At 40.8% G+C, this 23,807-nt stretch overlaps 2 protein-coding genes across 3 annotated transcripts in view; one reads left to right on the top strand and one right to left on the bottom strand.

The window, feature by feature from the left end:
• Positions 1-1,168, bottom strand: part of itsn1 (intersectin 1 (SH3 domain protein)) — a 230,712-nt gene extending 229,544 nt beyond the window's left edge. Inside the window, 1 exon segment of the mRNA XM_052015098.1 lies at positions 1,000-1,168. The gene's annotated coding sequence lies outside the window, so the exon portion shown is untranslated.
• A 342-nt stretch (positions 1,169-1,510) lies between these two features.
• cryzl1 (crystallin, zeta (quinone reductase)-like 1) overlaps positions 1,511-23,807 on the top strand; it is a 46,501-nt gene continuing 24,204 nt past the window's right edge. The window contains exons 1-6 of one of the 2 annotated variants that reach the window (XM_052014196.1): positions 1,511-1,715; positions 10,378-10,449; positions 15,976-16,053; positions 19,239-19,311; positions 23,435-23,479; positions 23,566-23,634. In XM_052014196.1, the coding sequence (XP_051870156.1) occupies positions 10,384-10,449; positions 15,976-16,053; positions 19,239-19,311; positions 23,435-23,479; positions 23,566-23,634 (331 nt within the window). In that variant the 5' untranslated portion in view covers positions 1,511-1,715; positions 10,378-10,383. The remainder of the gene's footprint in view (positions 1,716-10,377; positions 10,450-15,975; positions 16,054-19,238; positions 19,312-23,434; positions 23,480-23,565; positions 23,635-23,807) is intronic. The other variant, XM_052014197.1, reaches the window with a different exon arrangement.

Below are 23,807 nucleotides of genomic sequence, written 5' to 3'. Positions count from 1 at the left end.
TCACAATTCTTAAGTCTAACTTAAAGGTGGTTACTCATTTTGCTGGCATTCATAATTCTGTTCTACATAATGTTGATTTTCAGATTTTGCAAAATACAGGGTACAGCTAATGTCTCAAATAACCTATTCCAAGTAAGAAATACTCTTAAATGTGTTAAAATATATCACCAACAGATTATTAACAGTTAACCTTCAGGACTAGTCTTTTTTAAGACTGCACATTGGGTTTTCCTTAAACATCAGAACGGACGCAGAATCCATCATTAATTTAGAAACCAATAAATTCTTCAACATTTTGTATAAGATATTCGTTTAGTCGTGTTAAGCTCAAATAAAACAGCATGTTTTAGATCTTCAAGGCTCCACTTTAAATGCTACTGCATTAGGTTAATAACAAAAATACTGCGAGTGATCGACAATTGTTTGGGTTTATGTAGGCTATTCTTGACACGCATATAAAAAAATCTGACGAAATAGATACAAAATTACTCTAGTAACTGCAACGTGAAAAAAAGACTGCCCGCGTGTTACAATGGTCCAAAAACATTTGTATCGGATTACACTTAATATTCTCTACTCCCTGGGCCCAATCCACTCTGCACCAGAGGAAACGGGAAAGCCAGGCACAGAGGACGGATCTAAATCAACCTTGATCTCACCACGTTTTATCCTGCAAACCATCCTGTAGTCCAAGAGATAGCTAATTAGGAAAACCACCAGGACAGAACCATTCAATTACCAAAAAAAACCTCCCACCCTTTCCCCAAAGTCCTCGCACCTCCTTCACAGCAACCATAACAACCAGCTTCTCCCTCACTTTTAATAAACACACAAATCCGAACCAAATTCACTCCATGGACAAAACACGCATCGGATGCATTTAAAAATATAATCAATAGTAGCCGCACATTTGCATCAAACGATCCCCGAGATAACAGGAGGCAGTAATCCCCTGGCTACTTGCAAAGCCATTGCAGTTCTGGGAGGAGAGCCGCTTACCTCATCTCGCAAGGGCTGGCCGAGTGTTGCTCGGCAGCGGCGGCCACTTACTGCCTTCCCCTCCGTCTAACTTGCAGTGGAGGCGACCTCTGGATCTTGCCGCTGGCCGGTGTGAGACAACACAGCGCGAAACCACCCCCCTTCTCCGCCCGTTGCCTAGTGTCTGATGATAAACGCTCCTCTTCCCCCCGCCCTCCCCACCGTCGCTACCCACCCCTCCTCTCCCTCTCTCTGACGTTACTCGCCCTCAACCAAGCCCGACGCCGGAAACGATGGGCGGGCGTCAACCCACCGATGGACGGGCGCGTTCGCCTATCAGAACAGTCCCTGGCCGACAACTGACCAATGGAAAGAGGAAGGTGGGCGATCGCTTCTATCCATCACGTTGAGTTGACCCGATGCTGAGCGGGAGCTCCGCTCGCCCCCATCTCCTCCGCTCAACCAAACTTGTCATTTTAAATCACGGAATGGGCGGCAACCCTTTTGATCGATAGTATTTCGACCAACCAGTAAACGGATTCCCCGGCACGTCATGATGAATGGAGCGAAGCAGAAGGGCGCTGCGTTAATTCTGACGTGCAGTAAGGTTAGGTTGGCTCAGTGGCCATGGCGACGGCCTGAGTCTAGTTGGCGGTTAGGTTGTCAATGAGGAGGGCCTGGTAATTTTGCCATCCCCACACCATTTCATAAAGTTCATCATTTTGTTACGTGAAGTCGTAAGTAATGTTGCGAATACTTTATATTTAAACCATTTCTATTTTAGAACTTAAGAGGGTTTGGTCAGAGCGTTGACCACGGTGGTATGTTATATCCCGATTTATATATATTCTGTTTATTTAGTCATTTTAAATGTTGTGAAGTGTACCATAGCATTTTATGTGCTTGCTATAATTGAAGCTGCTACCTTTGCTCAGTTTATTTCTGATGATTCCCCCACTCCCTCCTCTTTCAGTGTTCAACATAAGCACATTGTATGCTGCAAAATATGTCTAAATATCTCTCACCCCATACGCCGAAGGATGTGCTTGTATATACAGGATGGAGTTCAGTTTGGTGGATCAGCCTCTTTGATTCGGAATGAAGCATCTTCATGTTCTGGCACCTGTACACAAGAAGGAAATAGAAGCAGGAGTAGCCCACTTGACCCCCTCAGATCTGCCCAGCTTTCATTATGATTGTAGTTGATCTGCCCCAGACTGCAAACTCCTCTTCTGACTCAGTTCTACATAGTCCTTGGTTCTCCAATCTTTCAAAAATTGATCTACCTTCTCTTTAAGTGCCTCTTGTAATCCAGCATCCTCTATCATCAGAATCAGGTTTGCTATCTCTGACATTTGTCGTGAAATCTGTTGTTTTGCGGCAGCAGTACAGTGCAAGACATAAAGACAGAAAAATTACTATAAGTTACAAAAATAAATAAATAGTGCAAAAGAGCAACAACAAGGTAGTGTTCATGGACTGTTCATAAATCTGGTGGTGGAGGGGAAGAAGCTGTTTCCGAAATGCTGAGTGTGCTGAGAATCTTCAGGCTCCTGTACCTCCTCCCCAATGGTAGTAAAATGAAGAGGGCATGTCCTGGGTGGTGAGGGTCCTTAATGATCGATGCTGCCTTCTTAAAGATGTCCTCGATCACGGGGAGGGTTGTGCTCATGATGGAGCTGGCTGAGTTTACAACGCTCTGCACCCTCTTTTGATCCTGTGCATTGGAGCCTCCATACCAGGTGGTAATGCAACCATTCAGAATGCTCTGCATTGTACACCTGTAGAAATCTGCAAGAGTCTTTGGTGACATACCAAATCTCCTCAAACTCCTAATGAAGTAGAGCCGCTGGCATGCCTTCTTTGTGATTGCATCAATGTGTTGGGCCCAGGATAGATCCTCTGAGATGTTGACACCCAGGAACTTGAAGCTGCTCACCCTTTCCATTGCTGACCCCTCAATGAATACTAGTACGTATTCTCCCAACTTCCCCTTCCTGAAGTCTGCAATCAATTCCTTAGTCCTGCTGATGTTGAGTGCGAGGTTGTTGTTGCAACACCAATCAACCAGCTGATCTATCTCACTCCTGTACGTCATCTGAGATGGTGCCAACAACAATGGTGTCATCAGCGAATTTATAGATGGCGTTTGAGCTGTGCCTAGCCACACAGTCATGAGTGTAGAGAGAGTAGAGCAGTGGACTAAGCATGCATCCTTGAGGTACGCCTGTGTTGATTGTCAGTGAGGAGGAGATGTTACTACTGATCTGCCCTGACTGTCGTCTCCCAATAAGGAAGCTGAGGATCCACTTGTAGGGGGGGTTACAGAGGCTCAGGTTTTGAAGGTTGTTGATTAGTACTGAGGGGATGATGGTGTTGAACGCTAAGCTGTAATCGATAAACAGCAGTATCTTTTGCTGTTGTTTAGGGTAGAGAATTACAGAAATTCAACATCCTCTGTGAGGGGGGGAGAAATCATTTTCTCCTTTTTAAGTTACCCTTCTCAATCCTGCTGATCCAACATATTTCATGGGTTGGGGGAAGCTCTATACCTTCACAAGATCAGACAGTGCATTCTATATTACATCATGTCTGAAAACCAAGATAAATGTGAAATTATTCATTCGTTAGGTTTTTTTTAGTTGACGAAGTCACACTCACTACTCATGATGGCACGCAGAATTAGATACGAATTGCTGCATCTATGCTTTTAGAGCCATTGACATCAAAAGGACTGTGATCATAGAACAGGGTATTGTCATCTATTAGGTTTGATAACATAATCTCTTGAGGCAGTGAACTGGCTGTGCTTCACAGTGAGCAACAACAGATGAAAATATAAATGTATGCATCAGGAAACTTTCCCACTACTCTTAGAAAGCTCTCCAAACAATCCTGGAACACTCTTAGTCAGCTAAGCTGTATGTAGACAAAACTAGTGCATTTGAATGCAGTGAAACACCATCTCCAACCATGGATCTTCCAAGCATGTTGCTCATGCTCTCCTTGAATTCAGCTTGCAAGCCAGAATGACCAGCACTAGAGGTCTTCACCAAGGTTAACCATCATTGTTCTAATCAAAGCAGCAGCATCAATTCTGACTTGACCAAGATGGGGGCATCTTGATATTCATTCTGTTTGGACAGATTACAAATAGATATTTAAAAAAAGAGTAGGCACGCATCTGTGCTTCAAAGATGTCTGCAAACTTTTGGGCTGAATCCAAATGTTTTTTGAGACATTGTTGGGTGGGGGGTGGGGGAGGTGGGAAATGTTATATTTCCAGGTTTGCTGACAATACTAAATACAGTGGGATTGCAAGTACAGAGTGGGATGTAGAGAGACTTCAAGGGGATTATGGATAAATTGAATGAGTAGCCAAGAACATCCAGATGAACTATAATGTGGAAAAATGTGACATGATGCATCTTGGTGCATAAAACAGAAAAGCACAGTATTTGTTGAATGGTGAGAGATTAGGTAGTGTTAATGTTCAAAGGGACCTAGGTATGGTTGTGTACAAGTACAACATGTAGTTGCAGCAAGTGATTAAGAAGGCAAATAGTATTTTAATCTTTATTATGAGAGGGTTTGATTAAAGGAGTAAGGAAGTCATGGTGAGATGGCACCTGAAGTAATGTGTACAGTTTTGGTCTCCTCAACAAAAGAAAGGAAGTGCTTTCCATGGAGGAATTGTGGTGAAGGTTCACTACACTGGTTTCAGGGATGGCAGGTTTGCTCTTTGAGGAGAGATTAAATGGACTGGGATTATATTCTTTTGAGTATAGAAGAATGAGAAGAGATCTCATCCAAATTCAGAAAATTCTTAAAGGGCTTGACAGGCTAGATGCAGGGAGATGTTTCCCCTAACTGAGGAGTCTAGAACCAGGGGACATGCTTTGAGAATAAGGGTTAGGCTCTTTAGCACTGATTTTAAAACAAATTTCTTCACCGAGGGAGGTGAACCTTTGGAATCCTCTGCCCTTGACAGCTGTGGAAGTTCAATTGACATGTTTGTGTAAAACAGGGGTTGAGCAATTCTGGGCACTAAAGGAATCAAGGGATATGGAGATAATGCTGAAAATTGGCACTGAGATAGAAGACGAGCCACAATCTTGAGGAATGGCAGAGCAAGCTCAAAGAGCTGGATGGCCTATTGTTCTTTCTATTTCTTGTGTTCCTTTGAGTGGACTGACAAAGATATTTTAAAGTCTGCAGTGTTATGGTTGAATTTAAGTGTTAGTTATGGGATAAAAGGAACATTGTACATAGCAGGATAGTAAAATAAATGATCAATTAACACCCTTTCTGAATGTAAGCAAACTGGAACAGATTACTGATGGAATTCATGGAACAGAAAGAAAAACTTGCATTTATGTAGAGTCTATCTCAGAATTTTTTCAATTGCTTTACATTTCGTTCAATATTTTTGTCATCACTGTTGGAATGTAGGAAATGCTGCAGCCAATGATGAGATAATGACTGGGTATTTTTTTAGAAATACTCTTAGTTGAGGGATAAATATTGGCCAGGATACAGAGCAGACCTCCAGTGTTTTATCACCATGGAGTTTTGGAAGAGAGTGGCAATTGGCCCAATCATGCTATCAGCTGACGTTTACTTGTCTTCAAGTTGCTGCTGTGGCTGAAATCAACAAAGTTAGAAACTCAATGACAACTAAACTGCATGCTTAACTATAACACTTGGGACAGATGCAGTAAATCTTTTCTCTCCTAGCTCGGGTGATTTGCTGCATTAAATCGGAGGGCTGTATCTGTCGAACAAATCCCTTTTTATTTCTTTTGTTTAAATTCTTGTAATCCACAGGAAAAAGAACAACATTATTGTACATGTATGCCAACAAAGTTGTCTGTAATTGAGATTAATCAACACACAACACTTTAACTGAACTGTAAATGCACTGGCCCTGTTCTTTGCCTTGGCAATTACCCAGAAGAAACAATGCAGGAATATGAGTACTTGTTCAAATAGGAATCAAGTGATAAGCCATTTAATTTTTATAGTCTTTTAATAGAACCACCTATTGAATTACATTTTTTTGATTTGTGAGATGAAGTTGATTTCTTTTCATCATAACCATGCATAACAGTTTCTGGAGCAGTGAATTTATTGTAATCCTTTAAAATGTTTTGTACTTTGTGTTACAGTTTACAGTTGTTTAAGGCAGGAAATCTCATGCCAAATACCACTTCTCTTAGCTCTTGAATCAGTGCTCCTCCATCGTGAATACCACTTGGGAGAAATGTTGAATTGGCATAGAATGTAGATGTGATAGGAAACTTGCTTTATTCCCTATACACTCCCGACTGTGTGGTGAGATTCTGCTCTAACTCCATCTACAAGTTTGCAGATGACACCACTGTAGTGGGCCAGATCTCAAACAATGAAGAGATAGAGTATAGGAAGGAGATAGAGAGCCTCGTGGCATAGTATCAAGAAAACAACCTCTCCCTCAATGTCAGCAAAACAAAAGAGCTGGTTATTGACTTCAGGAGGCAGGGCGGCATACATGCCCCTATTTGTATCAATGGCACTGAGGTGGAGATGGTTGAGAGCTTCAAGTTCCGATTTGTAAATATCACCAACAATTTATCCTGATCCAGCAAATGGTTGCTATGGAGCACATCATGCCTCTACTTCCACAGAAGACTAAGGAAATTCGGCATGACCCCGATGACCCTTACCAATTTTTACAGATGCGCCATAGAAAGCGCCCTATCCAGATGCATCACAGCTTGGGATGGCAACTGCTTTGCCCAAAGCCGCAAGAAGTTGCAGAATGGTGAATGCAGCCCAGTCCATCATGAAAACCAGCCTCCCTTCCACAGACTCTGTCTACACTTCCTGCATCCTCAGGAAAGCAGCCAACATAGTTAAGGATCCCTCCCTCCCTGGTCATTCTCTTTTCTTTCCCCTCCCATCGGGAGGTGAAATTTTGTAGGACATGTAGAGTAAATGGCAGGGACCTTGGGAGCATTGATGTGCAAGTCCAGTGGCAATACAGGTAGATGGAGTATTGAGAAAGGCATTTGGTATGCTTGCATTTATAGTCCGAGACATTGAGTATAAAAGTTGGAACATCATGTTGCAATTATATAAAACGATGGCTAGTGCAGTCTAACCATTGTTTTGTACATCCTTCCTGTAGTGTAGTGACCAGTATTGTATTGTGTACGGTGCTGGTCACCACACTACAGGAAGGATATGGTAGCAATAGAGAGTGTGCAGAAATGACTCACCAGGATGTTGCCTGGAATGGAGCTATAAGGAGAGATTGAATAGGCTGTGTTTCTTCTCACTGGAGTATAGGACACTGAGGGGTGACTTTATGGAGGTTTATACAATTATGAGGGGTATAGATAGGATAGATATATGGAATTTTTTTCCGCAGTGCAGTTCAGGCGAGTTGAGAACTATGGGGAGCAGGTTTAAGGTAAGAGGAGAGAAATTTTAAGGAGATCTGAGGGACAGGTTTTTCACACGGTACTGGTTATCTCGAATGAACCGTCAGCAGGTGGTGGAGGCAGATAAAATTACAACTTTTGAAAGGTATTGGGACAGGTACTTGGATTGTAAATGATCAGAGGGATATGGTCCTAATGTGGGCAAATAGGATTAGAATAGGTGGGCATCACAGTCAGCATGGACGAGGTGGGCCGGAATGGCCTGTTTCTGTGCTGTACTTTTCTATAAATCTATGGATTTAAGTGGTCATCCTTCTTAGATGTCTGATGCTTAACTCAAGCCAACTATTGAACTGTCGCCCAAGCTCTGTATCTTAGCCCAAACTTGCTTTTGCTCAGAGTTTACAGACTCCTGCTTTATAGCACTTCATTATAAAGAGCAGGAAACAGTGGAATGAGACCTGTAGTCTCCATATGTGATCCCACATCAGATGCAGCTGTACAAAAAAATGTAAGCTCCCGGGCTGTGTGTAATCATCTCTTAAGGCTCAAAATATGTTAATTAATGGTGAATGAACTTCCCTCAGACTGAGTGCTCATTTGGTTATAATTCCTGCTGTATTTCCAGTACTTTGTCTGAAGGACCGATCAACAAGAAATGAGGCTAACTCTGCTGTGACACTACACTGCCAAGTAAAGAGAACTAAACAGACTTGAATTAATAAAACCTTTTCATGCAAAGGGAGGGTCAAGTTTTAGTTCTGGAGAATGATTTTGCTTCTGGTTATGTACCCTTCATCATTAAAGATCTTTTACAATTGCATAAAGTGGAGAAGGATAACTAGGGAAAGTAAAGCCAATTAGGTAACAAAAAGATGATCTATTTGCAGGGATGAAGGATTTGGATATGGTTCTGACTGAATCCTTTGAAAAGTGAGGGAATAATGACTGATGGTGTTAAACTTAAGTGACATTTTCATTGAGGTAAACATTGTAAATAAGGTGTTTAATGTTCTTGATAGTGGACAAATCATCTGGGCCAGAGGAAATGTATCCCAGATTGTTAAGAGAATTGAAGGAGAAAATTGTGGGGACTAAATTCTTAGGGGCAGCTTAAACCTTTATAAAGACTCCAGCTGGGGTCAGTCGGCATGGATTTGTTAAGGAAGAGTTCAATGTGATAAAGTTAATTGAATTTTTGAGGCATAACAAGGTAGGGTGAAGGGGACAGCATATAATGTAGCTAATTGATTTTAGCTAAGATTATGACGGTCTTATATGATAGGCTGGTCAAAAATGTCAAAGTCCACAGGAGAGTGCAAATTGGAAGGTTGATATCAGTGGGGTTCCACAGAACAAAACTTGATCCTTTATTATTTGTAATAAATATTAATGATTTAGATTTGAATTGGAAAGCATATTAACAAGTTTGCAGATGACACAAAAATTGGCCACATAGTTGACAGTGAGAAGAGAAGCCTTTTACTGCTCAAAGGTAAAGATGGTCTCATTAGTTGGGCAGCAAAATGGGAGATGGAATTTAATCCAGAGAGTCGAGGTAATGCATTTATGGAGGTGTAAAAAGTCCAGGGAATATACAACAACAAAAGAGCTGGTCATTGACTTCAGGAAGGAGGGCGGTGCACACGCTCCTGTTTACATCAACAGTGCTGAGGTTGAGAGTTTCAAGTTCCAAGGAATGAACATCACCAATAGCCTGTCCTGGTCCAACCATGTAGATGCCACAGCCAAGAAAGCTCACCAGTGCTTCTACTTCCTCAGGAGGCTAAAGAAATTTGGCATGTGCCCTTTGACCCTCACCAATTTTTGTCGATGCACCATACTTACTTTTGCTCATTGTGGCCGAAATGTTTTATTTTAACTTCATCAGTCCACAGGACTTGTTTCCAAGATGCATCAGGCTTGTTTAGATGTTCTTTTGCAAACTTCTGATGCTGAATTTTGTGGTGAGGATGCAAGAAAGTTTGGGGGAAAAAAGGATGCAGAATTTCATGGAAAGAACACCTCTCCAACTGTTAAGCATGGGGGTGGATTGATCATGCTTTGGGCTTGTGTTGCAGCCAGTGGCACGGGGAACATTTCACTGGTAGAGGGAAGAATGAATTCAATTAAATACCAGCAAATTCTGGAAGCAAACATCACACCGTCTGTAAGACAAAAAAGCTGAAGATGAAAAGAGGATGGCTTCTACAACAGGATAACGATCCTAAACACACCTCAAAATCTACCATGGACTACCTCAAGAGGCACAAGCTGAAGATTTTTCCATGGTCCTCACAGTCCCCGGATCTAAACATAGTCGAAAATCTGTGGATAGACCTCAAAAGAGCAGTGCATGCAAGATGGCCCAAGAATCTCACAGAACTAGAAGCCTTTTACAAGGAAGAATGGGCAAAAATCCCCCAAACAAGAATTGAAAGACTCTTAGCTGGCTACAGTAGGCATTTACAAGCTGTGATACTTGCCAAAGGGGGTGTTACTAAGTACTGACCATGCAGGCTGCCCAAACTTTTGCTTCGGGCCCTTTTCCTTTTTTTGTTATTTTGAAACTGTAAAAGATGGAAATAAAAAAGTAATCTTGCTTAAAATATTAAAGAAATGTGTCATCTTTAACTTTATGCCTTTTGGAAATCGGGTCATCTTTTACTTGTTTAGCTATTCACAGTAACAGAAATTTTGACCAGGAATGCCCAAACTTTTGCATGACACTGTATGTCTCAAATCTTTGGTGAAAAGAACCTTGGATTTCTTTCTAGTGAAAAATACCCATTATCCAATATTTCTGTGGAAATTGTCTCCTTGAAGTTGAATTACTAGATCATTTCAACCCAAGTAAAAAAGACTGTAATCTGTCAAGTAAACACTATTTTCAACAGTTCTGTATAAGTGTGAAACTTTGTATCTTATTTCTAAGGAAAGTATGTAATTTACTGCGTTGTTTTCTTTTTTTTAGATCAAGATGAGGGGACTGTATTGCCAATTGGCAGAATCTAATGAAGATATAAAGTTTGTGTTTCAAGATAAGGTTAGCACTGTACTTGGAAATTTAAGCAAAGCAAACATGTATATACCTAAGAAATTTGTTGTCCCGATATGAAGCTTTTCTGCTGTTCTAGTTGGTAAAGACGTATTAATTGGTTCAAGATGGTCTTGAACCGATGAGAACTCAGCTTGAGAAGTTTGGAACTGTCATTCATACACAAAAGCTACATTCCTGTCTTGTAATGATTCCAGCACTCTGGATGTCAGGACGAATAATGGCTTCCTGTGTGTTCAAATTTAGTACAGATCTGCACAGAGAAAATGATAATGGATATAATTTGTGTGCGTTCAATGCAAAGTATATTTTGGATGATTACTGACAAATATGCCTGAAGTATGAAGGGGCAGCAACCTGAAACATTAATTCTTGCTTTTTGTTCAAGAAAAGGTGCAAGGATAAACTCAACTACAGTGGGCCAGTCAGTTTTACCTCTGGGAGGGGAGCCTTTGGAACCTTAATTGGAAATAGAATTAGAAATCATTTGGGCAAGTGTGGATTGATTAGGAAAAGCCAGCATGTATTTAAAGGAGTGCTTAACTGCCTTGATTGAACATTTTGAGGTAACAGAGTTGATGAGGGAACTGTAATTGATGTGGTCTAAAAGGACTTTCAAAAGGCCTTTGATCAAATGCAACGTAATAGGCTTGGCATCAAGATCAAACCCATAGAAAATTGATGAAGTGTCAAGAAATAGGGAGTACTGTAGTTGTAAGTGGTTGTTTTTCAGCCTTGAGGGAAATATACAGTGAACAAGGGTAACTGCTTTTTAATATACATAATGACTTCATCTTGCATTTACAGAGTGCCATTATCAAATCTGTGGTCTAGCCAAAACCTGAAAGGATAGTGAATTATGAGGAAGAGGATTTGGACAAACACACACAAAATGCTGGAGGAACTCAGCAGGTCAGGCAGTATCTATGGAGGGAAATAAACTGTCAATGTTTTGGATTGAGACCCTTCATTGAGACTGGAAAGGAAGAAGGCAGAAGCCAGAATAGGAAGGTCGGGGGAGGGGGTGGATCACAGGCTGGCAGGTGATAGGCGAGTCCAGGTGAGAGGGAGAAGGTAGGTAGGTAGGGAGGGACGATGAAAGGGAGTGATGTAAGAAGCTGAGAGGTGATAGGTAGAAGAGACAAAGGGTTGAAGAAGAAGGAATCCAGTAAGAGAGGACAGTAGACAATGGAATAAAGGGGAGGAGGTGGGGAATGGATGAGCAGGTCATGAGGGTGGGGAGGGGAAAGAGAAGGGGTGAAGAGGCCACAGGAATGAGTGAAAACAAAGGGAAGGAGGAAAGAAGAGGGGAGGGGTTACAGGAAGTTAGAGAAATCTATGTTTCCCTCCATAGATGCTGCCTGACCTGCTGAGTTCCTCCAGCATTTTGTGTGAGTTGCTCCAGATTCCAGCATCTGCAGAATCTCTTGTGTTTAGGATTTGGACAAAGATGGTGGAATGGGTGGACATATTCCAGGTGAAATGGAAGAAAAAATATGAAGTGTGACATTTGGTAAGAAGAATGAGGATGGGCAATATAAACATTTCTGAAAAGGGCACAGGATTAAAGATCTGGGGTCATGGACAATGATCAGGAGACTTGGAAAGGCTTTTAAAAAGCATATGGGATCCTGAGCTTAGAATGGACTTAGGAGAGCTGGAAAGGGGCATGAGAAGTCCTTGGTGAGTAGGATCAAGGAAAACTCCAAGGCGTTCTACACGTATGTGAAGAATAAGAGGATGACTAGAGTGAGGGTAGGACCCATCGGGGATAAAAGAGGAAACATGTGCCTGGAGTCGGAAGAGGTAGGGGAGGTCCTTAATGAATACTTTGCTTCGGTATTCACCAGAGAAAGAGACCTTGACGTTTGTGAGGATGGCGTACAACAGGCTGATATGCTAGGGCATGTCGATGTGAGGAAAGATGACGTGCTGGAATTATTGAAAAACAGTATGATAGATAAGTCACCAGGACCGGATGGGATATATTCAAGGTTATTACGGGAAGCGAGGGAAGAGATTGCTGTGCCTTTGGTGATGATCTTTGTGTCCTCACTGGCCACGGGAGTAGTGCCAGATGATTGGAGGGTGGCAAATGTTGTGCCTTTGTTTAAGAAAGGAAGTAGGGATAACCCTGGGATTTACAGACCAGCAAGTCTTACTTCAGTGGTGGGCAAATTACTGGAAAAGATTCTTAGAGACAGGATTTATGGGCATTTAGAGAAGCATAGGCTGATTAGGGACAGTCAGCATGGCTTTGTGAGGGGCAGGTTGTGCCTCGCGAGCCTGATTGAATTCTTTGAGGACGTGACAAAGCATATTGATGAAGGTAAAGCAGTGGATGTGGTGTACATGTGTTTTAGTAAAGCGTTTGATAAGGTTCCTCATGGAAGGCTTATTCAGAAAGTCAGGAGGCATGGGATCCAGGGAAAGTTGGCTGTGTGGATTCAGAATTGGCTCACCCATAGAAGACAGAGGGTGGTGGTAAATGGAGCGAATTTGCCTAGAGGTCGGTGACCAGTGGTGTTCCGCAGGGATCTGTTCTGGGACTCCTGCTCTTTGTGATCTTTATAAATGACTTGGATGAGGATGTGGAAGGGTGGGTTAGTAAATTTGGGTGGGTTGGTAAGTTTGCTAATGATACAAAGGTTGGTGGTGTTGTGGATAGTGTAGAAGGTTGCTGTAGATTACAACAGGATATTGATAGAATGCAGAGCTGGGCTGAGAAGTGGCAGATGGAGTTCAACCCGGATAAGTGTGAAGTGATACACTTCGGGAGATCGAATTTGAAGGCAGAATACAAGGTTAATGGCAGGACTCTTAGCAGTGTGAAGGAACAGAGGGATCTTAGGGTCCATGTCCATGTTCTATGTTCTATGTTCTATCCCTCAAGGTTGCCACACAGGTCGACAGGGTTGTTAAGAAGGCATATGGAGTGTTAGCCTTCATTAGTTGGGGTATTGAGTTCAAGAGCCACAAGGTGATGTTGCAGCTCTATGGAACTCTGGTCAGACCACACTTGGAGTATTGGGTTCAGTTCTGGTCGCCTCATTATAGAAAGGATGTGGAAGCTTTTAGAGAGGGTGCAGAGGAGATTTACCAGGATGTTGCCTGGATTGGAGAGCATGTCTTATGAGGATAGGTTGAGCGAGCTAGGACTTTTCTCTTTGGAGAGAAGGAGGATGAGAGGTGACTTGATAGAGTTGTACAAGATGATAAGAAGCATAGATCGAGCGGACAGTCAGAGACTTTTTCCCAGGGCAACAATGGCTAACACGAGGGGACATAATTTTAAGGTGATTGGAGGAAGGTATAAGGGGGATGTCAGGGGTAGGTTTTTTTTACACAGAGTGGTGGGTGCATGGAATGCACTGCTGGCAAAGGTTGTGGGGGCAGATACATTAGGGACATTTAAGAGACTCTTAGACATATAAATGATAGAAAAATAGGGGGCTATGTGGGAGGAAAGGGTTAGATAGATCTTAGAGCAGGATAAAATGTCGGCACAACATCGTGGGCCGAAGGGCCTGTACTGTGCTGTAGTGTTCTGTGTTCTATGTTCTAAATGGAGACCTAGAATGCAAGAGTAAGGAAAGCTTGGATAGCCTTGAATCTTGGTGGCACAATGGCACATCTAGTAGAGCTGCTGCCTCGCAGTGCCAGAGATCCTGATCTCGGCTGCTATACTATTTTAGTTAAATAATCTTGTCTGTGTGGAGTTTGCATGTTCTCCCTGTGACCGTGTGGGCTTCCTCTGGGTGTGTCAGTTTCCTCCCACATTTCAAAGACCTGAAGGTTGGTAGCTTAATTGGCCACTGTAAATTGCTCCTAATAATTAGGTGAGTGATAGAATTTGGGGAGGATTGATCGGAATACAGGGAGAATAAAATGGGATTAATGTAAGAATAGTGTAAATGGGTGGTTGATGCATCAGCGTGAACTTAGTGGGCCTATGACTCTATAACACTGGTTTGACAATTCAAGACACCATGCTTGAGGAAAGATGGGGAGGCCTTGGAGAGAGTGCAGAAGAAGTAATTTCAGGACTGTGGTACTTTAGTTACATGGCATCCTGGAGAAACTGTAGGATTGTTCTTCTTGGTGCAGAAGAGTTTGAAAGGGGATCTGATGGTCTTTTAAGATCATAAATGTTATAAGCAGACTATATAGGGAGGAAGTCTTGCTATTGGCATAAGAGTTGAGAACCATGGGACCTAGAATGAAGATGGCTGGTAAAAGAACCAAAAGTGGCATGAGAAAAAGAAACAAGTGTCCAGAATCTTGAATGTAAGGCTAGGGAGTTAGTGGAAGCAGATACCACTATGGCATTCAGAAGGATACTTGAGGGGAAAGAAACTGCAGGACTGTGGGAGCTGGCATGACCTTGATAGGCTGAATGGTATTCGTTTCTCTGTGTGTGTGTGTGTGTGTGTGTGTGTGTGTGTGTGTGTGTGTGTGTGTGTGTGTGTCTCCAAATGCCTCCCTGCCCATTTCTGTATATCCATGATATTATTTTGGACTCGTCATAAATTGTGTTTTGACTTTGCTCCTCAAAGAAGCAGAGTCTCTAAATATTACAGGTCCACATTTACAGATTTACTAAATAAAAATGAAAGATCCTTTTTACTCTGTCACTAACTACAAAGATAAACAAGTATTTTTTGACTGAAAGTCTTTTTTCTGTAGTAGTAGATCTGAATATACTTTATTATAGAATAACTGAAATAAATGAAGAGAAACCAGGATGCATGGCTAATGACTTATGGTTCTTAGGATCTGTCTTGGGGAGAATAGAGAGGGAATTCAAGAGCAAAGGTAACTGAAAGTGTGATCAACCGTGTTGAGATGAGGGAAGCAAATAATGTAGAGGCCAGAATTCTTAGAGTTGTAGGGCTGACAGAGGTTACAAAGATGGTGAGGAGTGGCTAGGACTTCAGTATGAAAGTTTATTTTATACTAATGATAAGCTGAATAATTGGGATTCCACATTCACAGATTGATTATATAAAGACCAATTTAAAAAAGAATTAACACATAGGAATATTCCAATAAGAAGTGTGTGTATGTACATTTATTTTCTTCAAACTCCCTTATTTGCACCATGCCATAAACATCCAGACCCTCGGCAAGCCCAGTTGTAATAAATTGAGCAACATTTCAGGATTATTGGAAATATAACATAAAAAATGAATTTACTGATAAACTCTCATCTGGTTAGGCAGTATGTGCAGTGGTGTTTCTCTTTCTGCATTTGCTCCCTGATCTCCTGAGAGTTCACCAGCGTATGCAGTTTTTTTATTTTGCTGTGGCTCCAGAATTAAAACAATAGGGAATAGCAGACTTCTCCCAAACCCATGATGTTATTAGTGAAATCACCTTGATCTGTATACACTATGGTTTCACTTAGAGGCACATCTGTACATCAGTGAAACATAAACAAGGTATTCAATCAAGATTACACAATGGCGATGTCTTATTATCAACATGTAGCTAACAAGACATTTTATTTTCTAGGAATCTCTTCCTATTGTACATGATCATTATGTCAAAATACAGGTTAAAGCTTGTGCATTCAGCCCTGTGAACACAAAGGTAAGTCTAATTCGGTGTCGCACAATATGATTATATGACGAGATGGCTGTATTTCTTTCTGTCGGGATATTTTTATGATATTGTAGTTTCCACAGATGATTTATTTATCAATATACTTCTCAAAGCATTTCTTACCACACAATTAATTGTTTGAGCTAGCTAGAAGAAAAATAAATCCGCTTCTGCACTTTTCTTAGTCCCTTTTGTAACGTGTGAGCACAACACTCAGCCTCTCCACAATTTCTCATTAATGTGCTTGGGGAAAATAGTTAGGTCATACGCTACACCATTCCAGCATGTTACTCCTAATTCAGCAGGAAGCGTAAAGTGGATTTGATCCCTGGACAAGAGAATCAGAATCTGGTTTGTCATCACTAACATATGTCATGAAATTTGTTGTTTTCGGGCAGCAGGACAGTGTAAGATATTAAAAAATTACTATAAGTTACAAAAATAAATAGTGAACAAGAGGAATAATGAGGTACTGTGGTACATGGAGCTAGCCTTCTATACTAGATTATTTTCCATTCCCTTCCCTCTACAACCACCACCACAAAAATGCCTACTGTCATATTGGCATTTTTGTTACATTGAATTCTTTGGCACGTGAATGAAAGAAAATATATTTTCAAGGTGATCAGGGAAGTCATGGGGAGCTAAGAACATTGCTACAGAAGTATGAGCTTTCGTTTTATATGAATAGTACAAACATTCTAAATCTTTTATTTGGATGAGTGTTCTTTGTTTCAAGATTCTCACTCTCTTTCATCTAATTTAGATAAGTTAAAGAATTGCAAGAGGCCAATTGTAACAGTGGTTCAGTGGAAGAAGGGAGGGGTGCTCATGAGTGCTAAAGAATAATTGGATGGATAATGAAGTATTTTGTTTGTGCCACAGCAGTTCATTTTAACATCCTGTACCTGTTGTTTGCTTTTTCCCTTGCTTTGTGTTTTATGTTATTAAATACAGTGAAACTTCAATAACCCACACCCTGATGGTCTGGCTCCTGTCTCACATGTTAGTCCAGAATGTGGGCCAGGGTCCAGAGTGAAAGTGGGGTGTGCAGCCAGAGCTGGGGGTCGGGGTCAATGTCCAGATGGTGGGCCAGGTGTGTGACTGGAGCTGGGGTTGTGTTATGGAACATCAGGGGTCAGGAACATGTGTGGGTTTGCAGCTGGATTTGCTTTCCAGTGTGCTTGTATATTTCCCACCTTCTTTAAACTCACCAGGTTCACTGGAAAATCTATTATACTACTGCATGACATATAAAAATAATAGTGTATTTATCTATTAGTAGGAGCAACATCCAGTAGTCTACAAAATCTGCATCCAATACTACCAGTCCCGAGGGTTCTGGATTAGTAGAGTTTTACTGTAATCAGTTCACCTATGGTTGTTGCAATATGTCGTATAAATACAATAACTAGCTACCTTAGAGAGTCTAAGCAGGCACGGTAGTGTAGCGGTTAGCATAATGCTTTACAGCACCAGCGACCCGGGTTCAAATCTGGCCACTGTCTGTAAGGAGTTTGTATGTTCTCCCTGTGACTGCATGGGTTTACTCTGGGTGCTCCGGTTTCCTCCCACATTCCAAAGACATACAGGTTAGGAAGTTGTGGACATGCTACATTGGCACCAGAAGTGTGGTGACACTTGCGGGCTGCCCCCAGAACACTCTATGCAAAAGATGTATTTCACTGTGTGTTTCGATTTACATGTGACTAGTAAAGACATCTATATTGTATCTAATGTTTATAGCTTATTTTCCCCATATACAGGACAGTATTTTAAAAAAAATATCTGAAATGATATTAGTAAGTATTCAGTTGGATAGTATTCATGAATTGTGTGAAATTAATAAGCCAATTTGAGAAAAATAATTCCAAGGATCATAGAAAATGCAGTTTTTCATTTCATTTTGTAGGTAAACCTACGTTTATGATTTCAAGAATGATTTAGATGCCCTTTGTTGCAAAGTCCATAATTGGTTATGAATGTAAAGAAAAACAAATTAAAAAGCTATAACATTTTAAAATTCTATCTTATAATCTTGAATCCATTTGATGAAAGGGTCTTTAGCCCACTTGAAACCCTATTTAATATCACTGCACTGAAATTAGTCCTCTTTGTTATTTAATATTAAACTAAAGAGTTATGGGCATGACGTTCTACTCAAGTCATTTGTTGCCAGCAGCATTTGACGTGGTTGTGCTAATTAGGAAAGGTGCCATTTGATGTTAATAATCTTCATGGTGAAAATTGACAAATGTGATGTAAATGCTCCAAAGATTACTTAACAAAAAATCAACAATTTTGGAGACCTGCTGACTTTAAACCATGCCCTTTCTGAGGTTTTAATATCATTTCCATAATGATATGTCACAAATCAAAATTCAGTACTGTAACAATAGCTTCCTTAATGTTTTAAGCAAATGCACACTTTCTTCTTTATGCTTGTACTGTATTCTTCCAATTATAAAATCCAATATCCTGTTTTTATCTTTATTTTTGCTTTTGCATTTACACTCCTAACAATTTGTTTTCTCATCTTTTCTCTCTTTAAATTCCAATCTTTTGATTCTCAGCGGAATTCTGAATTGTGTTCAAATCCAAATTACCTATACTAAAGATATTTCTGGGGTACATACAATTTAGTTCCTCTTTTAATCACATAAGAGTTGAATGCAGTCCAAATTCTTAAAAACTTGTCTGGCAATTCAACCATTTTGATTTCTTTTTAATCCTAAAGTCCTCAAATCACACAGTGCATAAGGTGGCCTTCACTCTAAAGTGTCTTTTGAAATAGCTCTACAATTATAAACACTCTTTGTCTTTCTTCATTGTAGTACATTTTGTGATGTTAAAGTATTTGTCCAGTCTGTTCATAAAATATAAATATCTGTATGTAATACCTTCAGAATGTTTTTTGGAAAGTGAGAGACATCAACTGACCATTCTTAGTCATTGAAACATTAATTTTATATCTCAGCAGGCCGGGCAGCATCTGTGGAGAAAAGCAGGCAGTCAACGTTTCGGGTCCTGAAGAAAGGTCCTGACCTGAAACATTGACCGCCTGCTTTTCTCCACGGATGCTGCCCGGCCTGCTGAGTTCCTCCAGCATCATCATGTTTTTCGTCTAGATTCCAGCATCTGCAGTCCTTTGTTTCTCTTAATTTTATATATAGCTACTGGCGGAGTTAAGAGTACAGGAAGATTTCTTACCAATTGGAAGAGAAGTTGCTGGCGTCGTTATTGAGGGTAAGTTTGTGATGTAATTTTATGGTCTGTTGTTTTGATCCTGTTGGTCAAGGATTTATCCAGAAAATGTTAGTGTATGGCATTTCTTTTTGAAAATCATTTAACTCCATATGTGAAACATTTAACATCATTTTCTGTGCAAACACTGAACATTGTGCTGAGAGACAATAGAATCCAAAATGCATTTAGATTTCCCCTGAAGGCTGCATTGGAGAATAACACGTGCAATTAGTTCCTGGACCTTTGTCGATTTATTTAAAGTCAATAAGGTTGGTGGTAGGGGAACAACCTCTCGCTCAACATCAGCAAAACTAAAGAGTTGATTGGAAGGAGGGCGAACGTGCGCCTGTCTACGTTGGGGGATCATTGGTGGAGAGAGTCAGAAGCTTTAAATTCCTGGGCATTAATATATCAGATGACCTGTCCTAGGCCCAGGACATAGATGCAATCATAAGGAAAGCGTGCTAGTGTCTTTACTTAGGAGGTTTGGTTTGTCACCGAGCACTCTAACAAACTTCTACAGATGTACTGTTGAAAGTATCCTGACTGGTTGCATCATGGTCTGGTACGGCAATTCAAATGCGCAGGAATGTAAGAAGCTGCAGAGAGTAGTGGACTCTGCCCAATACATCATGGGCACATCCCTCTCCACCATTGTTAGTATCTACAGGAGGCACTGCCTCAAGAAGGCAACATCCATCATCAAAAATCCACACCATCTGGGCCATGCCATCTTTTCGCAGATATCATCAGGCAGGAGGTACAGAAGCCTGAAGTCCCACACCACCAAGTTCAAGAACAGCTACTTCCCTTCAACTATTCAGTTCTTGAACCAACTGGCACAAGCCTAATCACTACAGTTTAGCAACACTATGACTACTTTGATCACTTTACACTAAAATGGACTTTGGATTTTTTGTTTTAATTGTGTTCTTTCTTGTTAAAAATTGTGTATAATTTGTGTTTTTCTATTGAATGTTGCTTATATGATGCTATGTGCCTGTGATGCTGCTGCAAGTAAGTTTTTCATTGCACCTGTGCTTACATGTACTTGTGCAAATGACAATAAACTCGACTTGACTTGAATATTGTCTGTATCATTTCTGGGTTAGGAGAAGGAAGTGTTATCAGTTTTATGAAACACATGATAAAACATACCAATGACTTTACCAAATAACTATATTAATCGCAATTAGCTCAAACAACTCAAAGCTTCACTACATAGTTTCAAACAAGATTCATTTACTCTTTAGTTTCATAAGTCTTTTAGTTGCACAACTCTTTAGTTCATTTTTACAACTTCCAAAATTCACTATTTGTATTTAGATATCACCCGCTCTTGATGAACTGGCCAGGGTTTGATCTTGGCGAGCTCTTCTCCGAGTCCCTTCTTCAGTGGTTGGTCTCTGTAGTCACTGCTGCTGGTCATCTCGTAAGGCACCTTTTTATGCATTTCTTTGCATACCTTCCAAACATTGCTCAGTTCTTTATTGCCATTGACACAGCTGTGATTCCAATCCTTATGTTTCTTTAACATCTTCAAGTCCTTGCTGGCACTGTTCCACAATTACTTCAACCATTGGTTCCTTAATTATCAGAGTGTCTGTTTGTGCTTTTGCAATTTGTCAGACTCTCCCTTTCACAAGATATCAGTTCCCAAAACATCCCTATTTGCTTGTTCTGTTCTCCAGATGGCTCCCAGTAGGATAGCTCATGGCAGGATGAAAAGCCATCTCAGCTATGTTCTCAGGTTGGTACTGTCCAGGTGTTGATCATGTGACCTTGCTTCACTATGCTTCTTTGTTCTTGGTTCCCAGCATCTGCTTGCAGCCAGCAGAGCGTCCTCCCAGAGCCTGATGGGATCCTTGACATGGCTCTGGCTGATACAAAACTCAATAATGATTCCTGATTCTACTTGCTATCCAATATTGTGCCCTGTTAAGAGTATATGTATGTGCATCATGAAGACTTGGAGGTTGCCTTCCTCTGTGGCTTAGTGATCACCTACTTCAGCCCCCACTTCCTGCTCTCTGACCATCCTCACTTTTCCTCACCCATCCTGGTCAGTCAACTCGCTTTCCGGGCTTACAAAAATGTAGAATGCCCAGTTCGGCCTGATTTTGCAAGTCTTGCTTCCGATATAACTCAGTGCAATATGGAGCACAGAGAGTCACAAAAGACAAACCATTCAAGGACAGCAGAATTTTCTTTAAAAATTGCAACTTCTACCCCATTCTTGCCTTCAACTGGTCCATCTCTGATTCTTCCTTCCCTGTCTACCATCTCTGGCATAAGCTTGTGATCGGTCCCACTACAAGTCCACAAATTCCCACCACAGCCATAACTCAATTTCTTCCCACCCAACACCTGTAAGCATTCCATTCTCGCATCTGTTCTATGCTTCCAACGTATTCCCTTGCACCATGTTGACAACTCTAGCACTTCATTTCCCATAGGCACGGTAGCATAGTTGTTAGGATAATGCTTTACAGCGCCAGCGACCTGGGTTCAAGTCCAGCCACTGTCCGTAAGGAGTTTGTACGTTCTCCCCGTGTCTGTGTGGGTTTCCTCCGGGTGCTCCGGTTTCCTCCCACATTCCAAAGACATAGAGGTTAGGAAGTTATGGGCATGTTATGTTGGCGCCGAAAGCGTGGCAACACTTGCGGGCTGCCCCCCAAAAATCACTATGCAAAAGATGTATTTCACTGTGAGTTTCGATGTACATGTGACTAATAAAGATCTTATTTCTGATCTAGCTCCTTCTCACTGCCAGAACTTGGATAGAATTCTCTGTGTTTTCACTTTCTAACCTATATGCTGCTTTCAATTTGGTGTAGTGTATTTGCACCCACAGTGTGGTCTCTCTACATTGGGGTGAACAGACACACTTTGGTGACCACTTTTGAGAACCCTACTGTTTGGTCTGCAAGTGTAAGCCCTCAGCTTCCAGCCACCTGTCACTTTAATTGTATGTATTATTTCCCATTTTGATCTGTGCTTCCAGCCTCCTACACTGTTCCAACAAAACTTAATGTAACTTGAGAAAAAGCACATCACCTTCCAGACTGGCACATTGCAGCCTTTAGGAATCAATATATTTGCAGTCAACAATTACAGTTAATTGGCATTCTTGACATTTTCATTCAGATTTCCAGCAGCCTTTCCTCTTGTTCTGTGTTCCCCTCCACTCTTTCCCTACATCTTAAAATCTGCTTCATCTCTAACTATTCCCCATTCTGATGAAATGGTAAAACCAGTTTCTGTCTCCACAAGTGCATGGTATTTCCAGCATTTTATTTCTTTTGCTCCTAAAAAGCTGTTGAAAGGATGGCAATCTTTTTTTAATCAATAACAGTTTTTACACTACAGGTTTTTGTTAAACTGAATTCCTATTTTCAAGTTACAGTGGTAAGATTTTAGCTCCCTCAAACTGCCCATCACTGATTATCATCTAAGACAATGTAAAAGAGTAATATTATTGTATGATATCAATATTACGCTAAAGTGCTTCATCCATGTGTATCTGAATTCAGGGCTTTCAAACAAGGGAAATCATTGTGATATTGGAATGATCACCATCTCTAACAAAAATAAAGGTCCAGTGTAAAAAGAATGAAAATGTTTTGTTACTTTGCTTCTTTCTCTCTTTTGCTAGGGTCTCCACAGGGGGGTAGATGCCCTACTGTCCCTTATTCATTTGCAATAGTTTGTTTGCCACTCTTCCATAAGGATATCACAGCTAGGTGCATCAGAGTCCTCAGACAATATATAGGCACCTGCTCTTGTTGTTTCATAGCCATCAAATATGGGAATTCGGGCTAATTGCCTCCTTCCTAACCCATAGTGCAAAGGCCAATATGATTTCCCAGCACTCCACTGATTGCATTTTTAAAATTCGCCATATCTAGAATCTATATTGTTTCATTGCTAGTTAATGACTCTCTGAATTATTGGATGAATAAGCTGGATTTTTTGTCGTAAATAGGATGGAAACCGTTTTTTTCAGCTGTTTTATTTCAATGCATTCCTGCTAGTGCTGTGTTACAAATAATAATAGATAATAGCCTATTATGCCTTCTATTTGTTTGAATTATATATGATATTTCTTGTATTTCATTTTCAGTTGGACCAAAAGTGAGCTTCTTTAAGCCAAATGATGAAGTGGTTGGTAAGTGGACAATATGTGACAGACCTTTCTGTAAATGCTGCTTTAATGCAATGCTAATTTATGTCATCATGCTCCTCAATTCCCAGGTATTCTTCCTTTGGATTGCACAGAGTCTGGACTCTCAAATACATTGTTGGTTCATGAGCACAGTCTTGGTATGTTTAAATACTTTCCAGTGATGAATTATGTTTCATTATTGTGGGAATGGGAGCCCTGTTACAACAGTTCAGAGGATATTGCTTTTGTTTATATTCTTGTGTACTTTCATGATCAAACTAAATATTAGTCACTCAATGAAAAAAATAATAGGAAGGTGTTTGAATGTTAA

This window comes from Pristis pectinata, chromosome 4, assembly GCF_009764475.1.
Source record: "Pristis pectinata isolate sPriPec2 chromosome 4, sPriPec2.1.pri, whole genome shotgun sequence".
Lineage (NCBI taxonomy): Eukaryota > Metazoa > Chordata > Chondrichthyes > Rhinopristiformes > Pristidae > Pristis > Pristis pectinata.
Note: the sequence above shows the minus strand (reverse complement) of the source record. Positions and strands in the feature narration are given on the sequence as shown.